The sequence below is a fragment of the Melanostigma gelatinosum genome, assembly GCF_949748355.1.
Source record: "Melanostigma gelatinosum genome assembly, chromosome: 22".
Classification (NCBI taxonomy): Eukaryota; Metazoa; Chordata; class Actinopteri; order Perciformes; family Zoarcidae; genus Melanostigma; species Melanostigma gelatinosum.
This window is the reverse complement of record NC_136655.1, coordinates 10592581-10611173: the sequence shown is the minus strand read 5'-3', so window position 1 is coordinate 10611173 and position 18593 is coordinate 10592581. Positions and strand designations below refer to the sequence as shown.

The window sequence follows — 18593 nt, the reverse complement described above, 5'->3', positions numbered from 1 at the left end:
ACTCTTAAACTGACACGTGTGGTGATTGGTAGACGAAAAATATCGACTAGTTTCAAACTTAACTTTTTATTGCTGAAGCATACATAAATGTTATCTGTCAATACTGCTGCTCATTTTCCAACGTTTCCTTGCAGAGCTCCTGCTGATGTCTATCTCCTGCCCTTGCCCCTTCCTTTGGCGCTGTGGAATGAAACAAATTTATAATTGTTACTGTCTTCATTTTGGTTCTCCATACAACTCAAATCTAAATGATCAAATTTTAGACGGTGATGGCATAGCAAGTTAAAAAAAATGCATTGACATCTAAGGATTTTGGCTTCCTTTGTAAACAGTATTGTACTTTTTTTGAAGAATATGGATGTTTGGTGAACAAAAGCAGCTGAATTCCTTAAATGTTGACAGGCTTATAACAGGGTAATGCATCATGCTCTTAGAAAAGGTTAAGCACGCACAGCTTGCATGATTGTGTCCTCTCAGCGGCAGCCTTACTCTTACCCATAACTTTTAATAGCTGATTAAACAGACGTCTTTAAAATGTCGACGTACAAAATTTGAAACTAAGTGTTACACAAATCAGGAAATGAAGCTTTGTAAGAAATCAATACACTCTGCTAAAAAAGTAATGAAATACTGCATAACTGACTCAACTTTTCCGTGGCATTCTGCAGCTTAATGATTTAAAGTTCATAAATCAATCAAGGTACAATGTGTTTCCATTCCATATGTATTTAGCCAAAGAGATTGGATGGTGAAGTTGTTAGACTTTTTTCGACATACCATACTATGACTGTTTTCAACGTTGTGATGACCCCTCTCATCCACTAGGGATCTGTTTGCTGCCTACTCTGTCTTTCAGGATGTTGATCTAACGAGTCCCACCTGGCGAGGTGCCTCCGCTCTGACTCTCACGGCAGCTGCTTCATTTGATTGTTTGGTTATATGTTCGTTTAATAAATGTCTATTACTTTTATCACTTGTCTCCCTCATGTTGCAGCCTTTGAGTCAGGTCGTAACAACGTACTATACTGTGAGCGTCTTCGTTTTTTCGACACACTATACTATGAGCGTTTTTACTTTTTTCGACACACTATACTATGAGCGTCTTTACTTTTTTTGACACACTATACTGCGAGCGTCTTCGTTTTTTCGACGTACTATACTTTGACTTTTTTCGACAGACTATACTGTGAGCGTCTTCGTTTTTTCGACACACTATACTATGAGCGTTTAGTTTTTTCGACGTACTATACTATGAGCGTTTTTATTTTTTTGACACACTATACTATGAGCGGTTTTTTGTATTTTCGACGTGACATACTATGAGCATCTTAGTTTTTTCGACGTACTATACTTTGACTTTTCCGACACACTATACTGTGAGCGTCTTCGTTTTTTCGACACACTATACTATGAGCGTCTTTTAGTTTTATCGACATACTATACTATGAGCGTTTTTACTTTTCTCGACATACTATACTATGAGGGTTTTTTTGTATTTTCGACGTACTATACTTTGACTTTTCCGACATACTATACTATGAGCGTCTTTTAGTTTTTTCGACAGACTATACTATGAGCGTTTTTTAGTTTTTTCGACACACTATACTATGAGCGTTTTTTAGTTTTTTCGACACACTATACTATGAGCGTCTTTTAGTTTTTTCGACACACTATACTATGAGCGTTTTTACTTTTTTCGACACACTATACTATGAGCGTTTTTAGTTTTTTCGACGTACTATACTATGAGCGTCTTTTAGTTTTTCGACGTACTATACTATGAGCGTTTATTTACTTTTTTCGACACTATACTATGAGCGTCTTAGTTTTTTCGACATACTATACTATGAGCGTTTTTTAGTTTTTCCGACATACTATACTATGAGCGTTTTTATTTTTTTGACACACTATACTATGAGCGTCTTAGTTTTTTCGACGTACTATACTTTGACTTTTCCGACATACTATACTATGAGTGTTTTTTAGTTTTTCCGACATACTATACTATGAGCGTTTTTTTGTATTTTCGACACACTATACTATGAGCATCTTTTAGTTTTTTCGACATACTATACTATGAGCGTTTTTTTGTATTTTCGACGTACTATACTTTTACTTTTTTCGACATGCTATACTATGAGCGTTTTTATTTTTTTGACACACTATACTATGAGCGTTTTTACTTTTTTCGACACACTATACTATGAGCGTCTTTTAGTTTTATCGACATACTATACTATGAGCGTTTTTACTTTTCTCGACATACTATACTATGAGGGTTTTTTTGTATTTTCGACGTACTATACTTTGACTTTTCCGACATACTATACTATGAGTGTTTTTTAGTTTTTTCGACATACTATACTATGAGCGTTTTTTTGTATTTTCGACACACTATACTATGAGCGTCTTAGTGTTTTCGACACACTATACTATGAGCGTCTTTTAGTTTTTTCGACAGACTATACTATGAGCGTTTTTTAGTTTTTTCGACACACTATACTATGAGCGTTTTTTAGTTTTTTCGACACACTATACTATGAGCGTCTTTTAGTTTTTTCGACACACTATACTATGAGCGTTTTTACTTTTTTCGACACACTATACTATGAGCGTTTTTAGTTTTTTCGACGTACTATACTATGAGCGTCTTTTAGTTTTTTCGACGTACTATACTATGAGCATTTATTTACTTTTTTCGACACTATACTATGAGCGTCTTAGTTTTTTCGACATACTATACTATGAGCGTTTTTTAGTTTTTCCGACATACTATACTATGAGCGTTTTTATTTTTTTGACACACTATACTATGAGCGTTTTTACTTTTTTCGACACACTATACTATGAGCGTCTTAGTTTTTTCGACGTACTATACTTTGACTTTTCCGACATACTATACTATGAGTGTTTTTTAGTTTTTCCGACATACTATACTATGAGCGTTTTTTTGTATTTTCGACACACTATACTATGAGCATCTTTTAGTTTTTTCGACATACTATACTATGAGCGTTTTTTTTGTATTTTCGACGTACTATACTTTTACTTTTTTCGACATGCTATACTATGAGCGTTTTTATTTTTTTGACACACTATACTATGAGCGTTTTTACTTTTTTCGACACACTATACTATGAGCGTCTTTTAGTTTTATCGACATACTATACTATGAGCGTTTTTACTTTTCTCGACATACTATACTATGAGCGTTTTTTTGTATTTTCGACGTACTATACTTTGACTTTTCTGACATACTATACTATGAGTGTTTTTTAGTTTTTCCGACATACTATACTATGAGCGTTTTTTTGTATTTTCGACACACTATACTATGAGCATCTTTTAGTTTTTTCGACATACTATACTATGAGCGTTTTTTTGTATTTTCGACGTACTATACTTTTACTTTTTTCGACATGCTATACTATGAGCGTTTTTATTTTTTTGACACACTATACTATGAGCGTTTTTACTTTTTTCGACACACTATACTATGAGCGTCTTTTAGTTTTATCGACATACTATACTATGAGCGTTTTTTTGTATTTTCGACACACTATACTATGAGCGTCTTAGTGTTTTCGACACACTATACTATGAGCGTCTTTTAGTTTTTTCGACAGACTATACTATGAGCGTCTTTTAGTTTTTTCGACACACTATACTATGAGCGTTTTTTAGTTTTTTCGACACACTATACTATGAGCGTCTTTTAGTTTTTTCGACACACTATACTATGAGCGTTTTTACTTTTTTCAACACACTATACTATGAGCGTTTTTACTTTTTTCGACACACTATACTATGAGCGTCTTTTAGTTTTTTCGACGTACTATACTATGAGCGTTTATTTACTTTTTTCGACACTATACTATGAGCGTCTTAGTTTTTTCGACATACTATACTAGGAGCGTTTTTTTGTTTTTTCGACGTACTATACTATGAGCGTTTTTTTGTATTTTCGACGTACTATACTTTTACTTTTTTCGACATGCTATACTATGAGCGTTTTTATTTTTTTGACACACTATACTATGAGCGTCTTTTAGTTTGTTCGATACACTATACTATGAGCGTTTTTACTTTTTTCGACACTACTATGACCGTTTTTACTTTTTTCGACACTATACTATGAGCGTCTTAGTTTGTTCGACATACTATACTATGAGCGTTTTTTAGTTTTTTCGACGTACTATACTATGAGCGTTTTTATTTTTTTGACACACTATACTATGAGCGTTTTTTTGTATTTTCGACGTACTATACTATGACTTTTTTCGACATACTATACTATGAGCGTCTTTTAGTTTTTTCGACACACTATACTGTGAGCGTCTTTTAGTTTTTTCGACACACTATACTGTGAGCGTCTTCGTTTTTTCGACACACTATACTATGAGCGTCTTTTAGTTTTTTCGACACACTATACTGTGAGCGTCTTCGTTTTTTCGACACACTATACTATGAGCGTCTTAGTTTTTTCGACACACTATACTGTGAGCGTCTTCGTTTTTTCGACACACTATACTATGAGCGTCTTTTAGTTTTTTCGACATACTATACTATGAGCGTTTTTTTGTATTTTCGACGTACTATACTATGACTTTTTTCGACATACTATACTATGAGCGTCTTTTAGTTTTTTCGACACACTATACTGTGAGCGTCTTTTAGTTTTTTCGACACACTATACTGTGAGCGTCTTCGTTTTTTCGACACACTATACTATGAGCGTCTTTTAGTTTTTTCGACACACTATACTGTGAGCGTCTTCGTTTTTTCGACACACTATACTATGAGCGTCTTAGTTTTTTCGACACACTATACTGTGAGCGTCTTCGTTTTTTCGACACACTATACTATGAGCGTCTTTTAGTTTTTTCGACATACTATACTATGAGCGTTTTTTAGTTTTTTCGACACACTATACTATGAGCGTTTTTTAGTTTTTTCGACACACTATACTATGAGCGTCTTTTAGTTTTTTCGACACACTATACTATGAGCGTTTTTACTTTTTTCGACACACTATACTATGAGCGTTTTTAGTTTTTTCGACGTACTATACTATGAGCGTCTTTTAGTTTTTTCGACGTACTATACTATGAGCATTTATTTACTTTTTTCGACACTATACTATGAGCGTCTTAGTTTTTTCGACATACTATACTATGAGCGTTTTTTAGTTTTTCCGACATACTATACTATGAGCGTTTTTATTTTTTTGACACACTATACTATGAGCGTTTTTACTTTTTTCGACACACTATACTATGAGCGTCTTAGTTTTTTCGACGTACTATACTTTGACTTTTCCGACATACTATACTATGAGTGTTTTTTAGTTTTTCCGACATACTATACTATGAGCGTTTTTTTGTATTTTCGACACACTATACTATGAGCATCTTTTAGTTTTTTCGACATACTATACTATGAGCGTTTTTTTTGTATTTTCGACGTACTATACTTTTACTTTTTTCGACATGCTATACTATGAGCGTTTTTATTTTTTTGACACACTATACTATGAGCGTTTTTACTTTTTTCGACACACTATACTATGAGCGTCTTTTAGTTTTATCGACATACTATACTATGAGCGTTTTTACTTTTCTCGACATACTATACTATGAGCGTTTTTTTGTATTTTCGACGTACTATACTTTGACTTTTCTGACATACTATACTATGAGTGTTTTTTAGTTTTTCCGACATACTATACTATGAGCGTTTTTACTTTTTTCGACACACTATACTATGAGCGTCTTTTAGTTTTATCGACATACTATACTATGAGCGTTTTTTTGTATTTTCGACACACTATACTATGAGCGTCTTAGTGTTTTCGACACACTATACTATGAGCGTCTTTTAGTTTTTTCGACAGACTATACTATGAGCGTCTTTTAGTTTTTTCGACACACTATACTATGAGCGTTTTTTAGTTTTTTCGACACACTATACTATGAGCGTCTTTTAGTTTTTTCGACACACTATACTATGAGCGTTTTTACTTTTTTCAACACACTATACTATGAGCGTTTTTACTTTTTTCGACACACTATACTATGAGCGTCTTTTAGTTTTTTCGACGTACTATACTATGAGCGTTTATTTACTTTTTTCGACACTATACTATGAGCGTCTTAGTTTTTTCGACATACTATACTAGGAGCGTTTTTTTGTTTTTTCGACGTACTATACTATGAGCGTTTTTTTGTATTTTCGACGTACTATACTTTTACTTTTTTCGACATGCTATACTATGAGCGTTTTTATTTTTTTGACACACTATACTATGAGCGTCTTTTAGTTTGTTCGATACACTATACTATGAGCGTTTTTACTTTTTTCGACACTACTATGACCGTTTTTACTTTTTTCGACACTATACTATGAGCGTCTTAGTTTGTTCGACATACTATACTATGAGCGTTTTTTAGTTTTTTCGACGTACTATACTATGAGCGTTTTTATTTTTTTGACACACTATACTATGAGCGTTTTTTTGTATTTTCGACGTACTATACTATGACTTTTTTCGACATACTATACTATGAGCGTCTTTTAGTTTTTTCGACACACTATACTGTGAGCGTCTTTTAGTTTTTTCGACACACTATACTGTGAGCGTCTTCGTTTTTTCGACACACTATACTATGAGCGTCTTTTAGTTTTTTCGACACACTATACTGTGAGCGTCTTCGTTTTTTCGACACACTATACTATGAGCGTCTTAGTTTTTTCGACACACTATACTGTGAGCGTCTTCGTTTTTTCGACACACTATACTATGAGCGTCTTTTAGTTTTTTCGACATACTATACTATGAGCGTTTATTTACTTTTCTCGACATACTATACTATGAGCGTTTTTTGTATTTTCGACGTACTATACTTTGACTTTTTTCGACACTATACTATGAGCGTCTTCTTTTTTTCGACATACTATACTATGAGCGTTTTTAGTTTTTCGACGTACTATACTATGAGCGTTTTTATTTTTTTGACACACTATACTATGAGCGTTTTTTAGTTTTTCGACGTACTATACTATGAGCGTTTTTAGTTTTTTGACACACTATACTATGAGCGTTTTTTTGTATTTTCGACGTACTATACTATGACTTTTTTCGACATACTATACTATGAGCATCTTAGTTTTTTCGACACACTATACTATGAGCGTCTTTTAGTTTTTTCGACGTACTATACTATGAGCGTTTATTTACTTTTTTCGACGTACTATACTATGAGCGTTTTTATTTTTTTGACACACTATACTATGAGCGTTTTTTTGTATTTTCGACGTACTATACTATGACTTTTTTCGACATACTATACTATGAGCATCTTAGTTTTTTCGACACACTATACTATGAGCATCTTAGTTTTTTCGACATACTATACTATGAGCGTTTTTTGTATTTTCGACGTACTATACTTTGACTTTTTTTGACACACTATACTATGAGCGTTTTTATTTTTTTGACACACTATACTATGAGCGTCTTAGTTTTTTCGACGTACTATACTTTGACTTTTCCGACATACTATACTATGAGTGTTTTTTAGTTTTTCCGACATACTATACTATGAGCGTTTTTATTTTTTTGACACACTATACTATGAGCGTTTTTACTTTTTTCGACACACTATACTATGAGCGTCTTAGTTTTTTCGACGTACTATACTTTGACTTTTCCGACATACTATACTATGAGTGTTTTTTAGTTTTTCCGACATACTATACTATGAGCGTTTTTTTGTATTTTCGACGTACTATACTTTTACTTTTTTCGACATGCTATACTATGAGCGTTTTTATTTTTTTGACATACTATACTATGAGCGTTTTTTTGTATTTTCGACGTACTATACTTTGACTTTTCCGACATACTATACTATGAGCGTTTTTTAGTTTTTTCGACACACTATACTATGAGCGTCTTTTAGTTTTTTCGACACACTATACTATGAGCGTTTTTACTTTTTTCGACACACTATACTATGAGCGTTTTTACTTTTTTCGACACACTATACTATGAGCGTCTTTTAGTTTTTTCGACGTACTATACTATGAGCGTTTATTTACTTTTTTCGACACTATACAATGAGCGTCTTAGTTTTTTCGACATACTATACTATGAGCGTTTTTTTGTTTTTTCGACGTACTATACTATGAGCGTTTTTTTGTATTTTCGACGTACTATACTTTTACTTTTTTCGACATGCTATACTATGAGCGTTTTTATTTTTTTGACACACTATACTATGAGCGTCTTTTAGTTTGTTCGATACACTATACTATGAGCGTTTTTACTTTTTTCGACACTACTATGAGCGTTTTTACTTTTTTCGACACTATACTATGAGCGTCTTAGTTTGTTCGACATACTATACTATGAGCGTTTTTTAGTTTTTTCGACGTACTATACTATGAGCGTTTTTATTTTTTTGACACACTATACTATGAGCGTTTTTTTGTATTTTCGACGTACTATACTATGACTTTTTTCGACATACTATACTATGAGCGTCTTTTAGTTTTTTCGACACACTATACTGTGAGCGTCTTTTAGTTTTTTCGACACACTATACTGTGAGCGTCTTCGTTTTTTCGACACACTATACTATGAGCGTCTTTTAGTTTTTTCGACACACTATACTGTGAGCGTCTTCGTTTTTTCGACACACTATACTATGAGCGTCTTAGTTTTTTCGACACACTATACTATGAGCGTCTTTTAGTTTTTTCGACATACTATACTATGAGCGTTTATTTACTTTTCTCGACATACTATACTATGAGCGTTTTTTGTATTTTCGACGTACTATACTTTGACTTTTTTCGACACTATACTATGAGCGTCTTCTTTTTTTCGACATACTATACTATGAGCGTTTTTTAGTTTTTCGACGTACTATACTATGAGCGTTTTTATTTTTTTGACACACTATACTATGAGCGTTTTTTAGTTTTTCGACGTACTATACTATGAGCGTTTTTAGTTTTTTGACACACTATACTATGAGCGTTTTTTTGTATTTTCGACGTACTATACTATGACTTTTTTCGACATACTATACTATGAGCATCTTAGTTTTTTCGACACACTATACTATGAGCGTCTTTTAGTTTTTTCGACGTACTATACTATGAGCGTTTATTTACTTTTTTCGACACTATACTATGAGCGTCTTAGTTTTTTCGACATACTATACTATGAGCGTTTTTTTGTTTTTTCGACGTACTATACTATGAGCGTTTTTATTTTTTTGACACACTATACTATGAGCGTTTTTTTGTATTTTCGACGTACTATACTATGACTTTTTTCGACATACTATACTATGAGCATCTTAGTTTTTTCGACACACTATACTATGAGCATCTTAGTTTTTTCGACATACTATACTATGAGCGTTTTTATTTTTTTGACACACTATACTATGAGCGTCTTAGTTTTTTCGACATACTATACTATGAGCGTTTTTTGTATTTTCGACGTACTATACTTTGACTTTTTTTGACACACTATACTATGAGCGTTTTTACTTTTTTCGACACACTATACTATGAGCGTCTTAGTTTTTTCGACGTACTATACTTTGACTTTTCCGACATACTATACTATGAGTGTTTTTTAGTTTTTCCGACATACTATACTATGAGCGTTTTTTTGTATTTTCGACACACTATACTATGAGCGTCTTTTAGTTTTTTCGACGTACTATACTATGAGCGTTTATTTACTTTTTTCGACACTATACTATGAGCGTCTTAGTTTTTTCGACATACTATACTATGAGCGTTTTTTTGTTTTTTCGACGTACTATACTATGAGCGTTTTTTTGTATTTTCGACGTACTATACTTTTACTTTTTTCGACATGCTATACTATGAGCGTTTTTATTTTTTTGACACACTATACTATGAGCGTCTTTTAGTTTGTTCGATACACTATACTATGAGCGTTTTTACTTTTTTCGACACTACTATGAGCGTTTTTACTTTTTTCGACACTATACTATGAGCGTCTTAGTTTGTTCGACATACTATACTATGAGCGTTTTTTAGTTTTTTCGACGTACTATACTATGAGCGTTTTTATTTTTTTGACACACTATACTATGAGCGTTTTTTTGTATTTTCGACGTACTATACTATGACTTTTTTCGACATACTATACTATGAGCGTCTTTTAGTTTTTTCGACACACTATACTGTGAGCGTCTTTTAGTTTTTTCGACACACTATACTGTGAGCGTCTTCGTTTTTTCGACACACTATACTATGAGCGTCTTTTAGTTTTTTCGACACACTATACTGTGAGCGTCTTCGTTTTTTCGACACACTATACTATGAGCGTCTTAGTTTTTTCGACACACTATACTATGAGCGTCTTTTAGTTTTTTCGACATACTATACTATGAGCGTTTATTTACTTTTCTCGACATACTATACTATGAGCGTTTTTTGTATTTTCGACGTACTATACTTTGACTTTTTTCGACACTATACTATGAGCGTCTTCTTTTTTTCGACATACTATACTATGAGCGTTTTTTAGTTTTTCGACGTACTATACTATGAGCGTTTTTATTTTTTTGACACACTATACTATGAGCGTTTTTTAGTTTTTCGACGTACTATACTATGAGCGTTTTTAGTTTTTTGACACACTATACTATGAGCGTTTTTTTGTATTTTCGACGTACTATACTATGACTTTTTTCGACATACTATACTATGAGCATCTTAGTTTTTTCGACACACTATACTATGAGCGTCTTTTAGTTTTTTCGACGTACTATACTATGAGCGTTTATTTACTTTTTTCGACACTATACTATGAGCGTCTTAGTTTTTTCGACATACTATACTATGAGCGTTTTTTTGTTTTTTCGACGTACTATACTATGAGCGTTTTTATTTTTTTGACACACTATACTATGAGCGTTTTTTTGTATTTTCGACGTACTATACTATGACTTTTTTCGACATACTATACTATGAGCATCTTAGTTTTTTCGACACACTATACTATGAGCATCTTAGTTTTTTCGACATACTATACTATGAGCGTTTTTATTTTTTTGACACACTATACTATGAGCGTCTTAGTTTTTTCGACATACTATACTATGAGCGTTTTTTGTATTTTCGACGTACTATACTTTGACTTTTTTTGACACACTATACTATGAGCGTTTTTATTTTTTTGACACACTATACTATGAGCGTTTTTACTTTTTTCGACACACTATACTATGAGCGTCTTAGTTTTTTCGACGTACTATACTTTGACTTTTCCGACATACTAATACTATGAGTGTTTTTTAGTTTTTCCGACATACTATACTATGAGCGTTTTTTTGTATTTTCGACACACTATACTATGAGCATCTTTTAGTTTTTTCGACATACTATACTATGAGCGTTTTTTTGTATTTTCGACGTACTATACTTTTACTTTTTTCGACATGCTATACTATGAGCGTTTTTATTTTTTTGACACACTATACTATGAGCGTTTTTACTTTTTTCGACACACTATACTATGAGCGTCTTTTAGTTTTTTCGACATACTATACTATGAGCGTTTTTACTTTTCTCGACATACTATACTATGAGGGTTTTTTTGTATTTTCGACGTACTATACTTTGACTTTTCCGACATACTATACTATGAGTGTTTTTTAGTTTTTTCGACATACTATACTATGAGCGTTTTTTTGTATTTTCGACACACTATACTGTGAGCGTCTTCGTTTTTTCGACACACTATACTATGAGCGTCTTAGTGTTTTCGACACACTATACTATGAGCGTCTTTTAGTTTTTTCGACACACTATACTATGAGCGTCTTTTCGTTTTTTCGACATACTATACTATGGCTTTATTCAACATGCTGTACTATGACTGGCATTCCTAGTCCAGCAGGCAAAAGAACAGCTTCTTCCCCTCAACTGTCACCGTAATTTTGTATTTGATATAAAGTTAAATCTGATCTCATCTTCTCAAGCAAAAATGTGTTTCGCTTGGTCAATCTAAACACATACTATGCTATGGATTTTTATGGCACAATATACTATCATTTCTTTAATGAATTTCTTATGACATACTGTACTATGATTTTTGCAGATGAGACTCACCTCCAGTCTTCCTGACTGAACATCATTTAAGAATCACTGACTAAATGTAGAAACAAAATACCTGACTTCCGGGACTTCTCTTGCTGGATCAAATAATCCTAATGGCAGCTTCTTGCAGACTTCATCATCAACACACATCTTGTTTCACCTGTTTGTGACTCAGTCACTAAGTGGTCGATACGTTTTTTTCATGCTCCACTGTCCAAGGCTCGGTTTGTAGCTCTTCAACACACAGAAAGCAAAACTACAAAGCAAGAGGCTCACACTCCTCATTCACGGTTACTCACAACTTCTGCTGCTCATTGATTCGGGACTGGAGTACATTGATCTGGAAGTCAAGCCACATTCATGTTAAATAGGCACCCTCCGGACAATCTTCCACTCAAAAAGCACAGTACATACTTGGAGAGCTTTAGCATTCTGTGGCTTTTTCAGGGCTGTAGGCTGTGCACCATCAATTTGCAATGTTTGTCATAAACATTTTACCCCAGGTAGTCTGTGGCTTTAAAGCCACATTATAGGATATTTATCTCATTTGATTTAAAAAAAATAAACACAACAAACACCGGTACTACCATTTCCCAATTTTGTAAACATAGTAAGATATATTGTGAAATAGACATTTTTTTCCCAAGAGAAAAGAAAAGAAGATCTATACCACTCTAATGTCAGTGCGGTTTAGTTTACTTGAGAAAAGGGAATGTGCAAATTAATAAATACACATGGTATAAACATGCAAGAATTAGCCAAAATGCTATTTTACATCTGCAGTCCCTGGCTAAGCTGTTGAAAAAAGGTTTCCTAAAATATATCAGCAAAAACAAAAACATGAGTTGGAATTTAAAGTTTGAAAAAGGATACACTGTTGTAAAAGGCAGTAGTGACATATATAGATATAGAATGACATTGCACACAGTTGTAGGTTGCAAAATCTGCCAACCAGGACGTCTAAAAGCTCACAAGTTAACATGTTTTATTTTGTCGGACAGAGCTAAGCTCGCTGTTTCCCTGTTTCCAGTCTTTGCTGAGCTAAGCTTCCTGGCTTGTTCCTAATTAGCATACAGACATGAGTTGTATCCATCTTCACATGTCATAAAAACAATCATTCTGAAAAACATTTCCATACTTTCCAAACCAGATCTACAGATACACTTTTACACTGACACCGTTCTAAAAGCAGTTGGCCCATGAACATCAAGGCAAAGTTCTTACCTCATATTTTTGTTTCTTCAGTTTCACGCAGAGGTCAAACTTCTCGGCCTCCAGCGTCACCAGACACTGCCACATCTCATTGGCCTTCTCCCTTTACAGCAAAAACCGGAAGTATTTCAGTAACAGAAAACTGAAAGGCCGTATTGATACTTGTAAAACTCGAAGATAAAAAGAATGGAAGTAGATGAAAGTCTATTCACAAACAAATCCCCTGCATCAGACTGAAAATGTGGACATTAGCCTGTCTACAGAACTGTGAACCATGACTGCAAGTAAAAACATAATTTATTGTCCTTACTTGACTTTGTCCTCAGTGAGATGGTCGATGTTGAGAGGCTTCCTCCTCTCTGCCAAGATCTTCTTTTTCTTCTCTCTCTCCGTCTGCTTTTTCGCGCCCTTCTTTCCTTCTTGCTGTGTTGAAAGAAAACAAGAAAGAATGAATGGAAGACAGAAAATATATAAGGCCACAAAGTCTGAATCTCTGATCCTTTTTCCTATTAATTCAAGTGCTGTACACATGCTGTATTTACGATCATGGTAACAGTCTTTGTCTTTTGTCATTTATCTCAGTGATGGTTGTTCACATATTATCAATTATGAGAAACAGTTTTCCTGTGTGTGATGACTGACCCTCTGTTGGACACCACCATACTGATGAGTCCTGTTTGTCAGAGCCTTCTTCTTCTTCAATTCGTCATCCTGCTTCTTACGTGCCTCCTCCAGCTCCTTTCTCTCCTTTTCTTCCTGCCATGAGAGTTGTGTGAGTGTGAGACGCAAAACAGTGTCGTTAAAGTTACGAGGCCGAAAACCAAAATAATGACTAAACATATGCAATAGAAATAACTAAAGCTGATGGGAGCAGCAGAGTTGGTTGATAATTCACAATAGGCTCTTCACTATGAGTGACTCTCCTCACATTAAACACAAGTCTTTTGATCCACCTTTTGAGCTTTAAAGAAAAATGTGATGCAGAAATATTTGCCACAGACGACACGAAAATAAATAGTCCCCAAAAGCCTTCAAGTTCATCAAAACCTATGTCATCCGAGCTGAAATGAACTTGCACAAGGCAATCGTGTAACATGACATGAGTAAACTGCACCGGTTGGAGTTTATATTTATCATAGAAGATTCCCCAGCAGGATACACACATGCCCAACACCCTAATTGTGTTCAGGAAGCAAGGTGAAACTTCAGAGTGTCAGTTATTTTTCATGGAATGCTGTTTAATTATTATATTTGTGGTTATGTCGTGAAAAATATGTGATGACAACTAGAGGGGACTCACAGCAACACGAGCCATTCTCTCCTTCTCCAGCTCAGCACGGACCCTCTGCTGCTCAGCCCTCTCGGTACGACGCTTCTCCTGCTCATCCATGCCCACAAACACACACACACACACACACACACACACACACACTGAAATTGCTTACTGGGTGGTATGTAACTACAATGTTCTGGCACACTTTCCTGGAAGACTTACGATCCTGTTAACGAGAGTGACGAGCTCCGCCTCGTCGTTCTTCCTCTGAATGAAGTGGGCCTGGATCAGAGACTGCAGCTCCGTCAGATCCTTTTCCTGACGCTTCCTGTGGATGTCCTGCAGTTACACGTGCACATTGCTTGTATTGCATTTCCACTGAGCAAAAGTACTGAACAAAGTATTGACTATAAACGACTACATTCTAGACAAACTCAGACACATACAATATAGACCAAAAAACACACACCTCAGAAAAATCAAGAAAAGTTGTGTCTATATTTCTATGTCCCTTAAAATGTAATCAATCACTTACATCAAAGTCGACTTTGTCTCCTCCCTCTGGTATCTTCGGCACAGCTATAGGTGGCGCAAATGCCCTAAAATAATATGTCTGGGTTAGAATAGGACGAACTTTAAATGAGCAGTTAACCACTAGTTGGTTGATGTAAACAGATTCAAGTTCACACGGCATTAGACTTACTTTGGTTTGGGTTTGGCGTCATCTATGATATAAAAAAAGAAGGATTCGAATATTATAAACACTCATTTACATTGTTTTCTTTAATTAATTCGTTTCAACATGAATTTGTAGTTACAAATTCTCAACTGATGTGTCAAACTGATCTTTATTAGATAAAATGGCAGTGCTCATACACTCAACACACATTCTGACAAAAGTACTAGAACAAGAACTCTTGCTCATAACGCTATTAGTCAATATTCTGACATGCAACAGCACTTTCTATTGCAAAAACACAAGTATGAACCGTCTGTATCCATCTTGTGCATGACGTCTAACACAGTAAAATGAGCAGCATGCGTACCAGCAGCTTTCTGAAATGGAGTACACGAAATATGTCGGCGGTTTCTTCATTGTCTCCCAAAGTTGGATATAAAATAATCTGTATTTTGGCAGCCGGTGTGTTGTACAGTGCAGTTGTCCAGTGAACAAGTGAAGACACTGGACATTCATTTTAAACGGTAACAGTCACAAAGTACCTTCAGCTGGAGACTCTACGGCAAAGGACACGTTACACAAATAAATTCACTCCATGTTTCACACAGGTCAGACATCTACTTTATATATTTTCATATGAAAAATGTTCTCGCCTGTCAGGAGAAGAAATAGAAAGTCTAAACAGCTCCTGCATGCCTTGTCATACTGGGTTGGTGTAACTACTCTAGGGGTTCAAAGCCATGGAAGCTTTGTATATTTTCAGAAAATGGAGGCATATCTTTTGTAGAAGTGTGTTATCAGAATAAATATAAAGGCATGAGGAAACATATTACACCGCCACATGAACATGAATTCATCTCCGATGGGAAATTCAAAAGACTGAACCATTACTATTTTCCAAAATATCTCAGCACTAAGGTCTACATGAATGTGAAAAATGGTGGGATGCACAAACCAGAGTCACACCATGCATGCAAGTATGATCAGAGACTGTGTTTTACCTTCTTCTGCAGGATCTGTGTGGAAGTAATGGGAACAGGCGGTTTATCAGAGGCAGTGATCATAATAAATGCAAGAATAGCTAATCAGTAGATGTTCATGACTTTGCAACAACAAGTTAACAGGGGAACGATTCAGCCAAAATATACTCAAGTTAAAGAATTTACACATGCGACATAAGAGATGACAAAATAAAGCTTTTTCATCTTCAGCCAGGAGGTTGTAAGGCGACGTGAAATAATGAAAACATTAAATGTCTCATTGTATACGGTAGCTTTTCTTTGTAAACATAAAATAAACAAGACCTTCAGTATGATGTGATTCAAATGAAATAGACATTTATGCATTCTAGAAAATTGTCACATTAAAAAGAAATGTTTAAACCAATATTCTGTTCGTCAATGAAACAATCAGTGCTCAGTTTTACTTGCATGCAAACAGGAATGGCGTCTGAGTAGATGTCACAACTACTCAACATAAAAAAGCTATTATCTTTAATGAAGAGGTGAAAAAAAGCCTTCGACTGCAATGTGCAGGTGGAAAGCACACAAGCTTTTACTGAGTCGGTGTGTCATCAATATAAAATGGGTATGTATGCAATATTTATGACAGCACAAGAGCAGTACTACACACACAGTGTAGTACTGCATATAAAGTGAACGATTCAATCGAGCCTTTTTCCATATAAATATGTTCGAGAAAAACACTGATGGAATTATGACACGTAATAGCTAAAGAGGAGAATTACCTTCTACTTCAGGTACAGCTTCTTCAACTTCTATACAACAAGAACAGAACAAGAACTATTGAGGCCAAATTCTGTTACCGTTGGCCAAAAAAACAACAAAAGAAGAGATGGTTCCACACACACACACAATATTTACTGACAAAAACAAGTCATACAAACCGTCTTTCAGTGTCTCCATGACTGAGTGAACAGAATATGGATTAGTGGATCAATAAGCCTGTGGTAAACAGCTTGAGGCTGGGATTTGGTCAAACCTGGAACACTCATATTGCCTCTTGGGATGCACTGAAAGCAATGCTGAGGTCTTTGTGACCAGAGCTAAAATGATCTGGGATTACAAACTGAGCCTGTGAGCGGTCGCGTGGCAGAAAACAAAGCAGAGTCACATAACAAAACAGGAATAATGTTGTTAACATCACTATTTAATTATTTTTATCCAATGCTAATTAGTGGTGGAAGAAGTAATCTGATACTTTGCTTACGTATAAGAACAAATACATCAATAGAAAAAGTCAAAATCCTAGAGGGGCTAGAGTGGTATCAAGAGTAAAATGTTAAATATTTCCCTCTAAAATGTATTTAAGTAAAAGTAACATTAAAACATCAATCAATATCAAAATTGTACACGTACAGCATGTTTGCGTTAATTTACTCAGTTACTTTCCACCACTGATGCTCATAACCGTTTTTATTCTTTGACATGGAAACATCACAATGCTTATTTGACCAAATACTGGCATGCATTACAATAAAAAGCTTTATTTGTACATTAAACCTCGACTGGGAAGTCACTTCAGGAAACCCATCATGCAACCTTTGTCAGTACAGAATTATTTAGAAGCAAACATTGCAGTGCTAAATTAGGATGGAAGTTATTTAGATAAAAAGCTACGGTTACACGAGAAGCTGACAGCGTTCACAGTGTTGTCAAATTAAGTGTTACCTTCCAAACAACACACACAACCTACGATTCCATGGAAAACCTTTCAGCCTCCATCAAAAATCAAACTACAGATTGTGACTCTTTTTGGTCACCATTTATTAACTCCTTTTAGTCCTGACCCTGGTACACGGCCTTTATCACTGACAGACAACACTCAACAGCAGTAGACACAACGGAAACGACACAATACACACATGAAGGCATGCAGAAGCTTTTACCTTGCTCTTGCTGGGTTTCTACCTCTGAGCAGACATAATAAGGTCAGCTACGTCTCGCAACAGAAGCTTGAAAGTGACATTTTGCTTTCAAAAACACAGTGAATGCTCTCAAAGCCTTCCTCACCTTCCTCATCTTCCTCCCTGAAATAGAAAAGTGAAGGGAATGAACTTTCAGAGCGATTGGTCAAACTCAGCGCAGATCTTTCTGTCGATTTAAAACACTAAAGACTCAATGAAAAAGCAATGAAGGTACTCACGGCATCTCCCCAACTACTTCTTCTCCAGACATCTTGGATCTGAATTACCTGAAACAAAGAGGAAAGCAGACAATCAAAACATCAAGAATCACCAATTCAACTCACCTCACA

General features: G+C 34.9%; 1 protein-coding gene across 1 annotated transcript; it reads right to left on the bottom strand.

The window, feature by feature from the left end:
- Positions 1-16: 16 nt before the first annotated feature.
- Positions 17-18368, bottom strand: tnnt2e (troponin T2e, cardiac; the record flags this gene model as incomplete). The annotated part of the gene is made up of 13 exons (XM_079294878.1): positions 17-180; positions 12453-12493; positions 13378-13468; positions 13676-13788; positions 14008-14121; positions 14666-14743; positions 14861-14977; positions 15174-15237; positions 15342-15363; positions 16319-16333; positions 17065-17094; positions 18226-18249; positions 18350-18368. Coding segments are annotated over 13 exons (759 nt in total), but the record flags the coding sequence as incomplete, so codon positions are not given.
- Between the last annotated feature and the right edge of the window lie 225 nt (positions 18369-18593).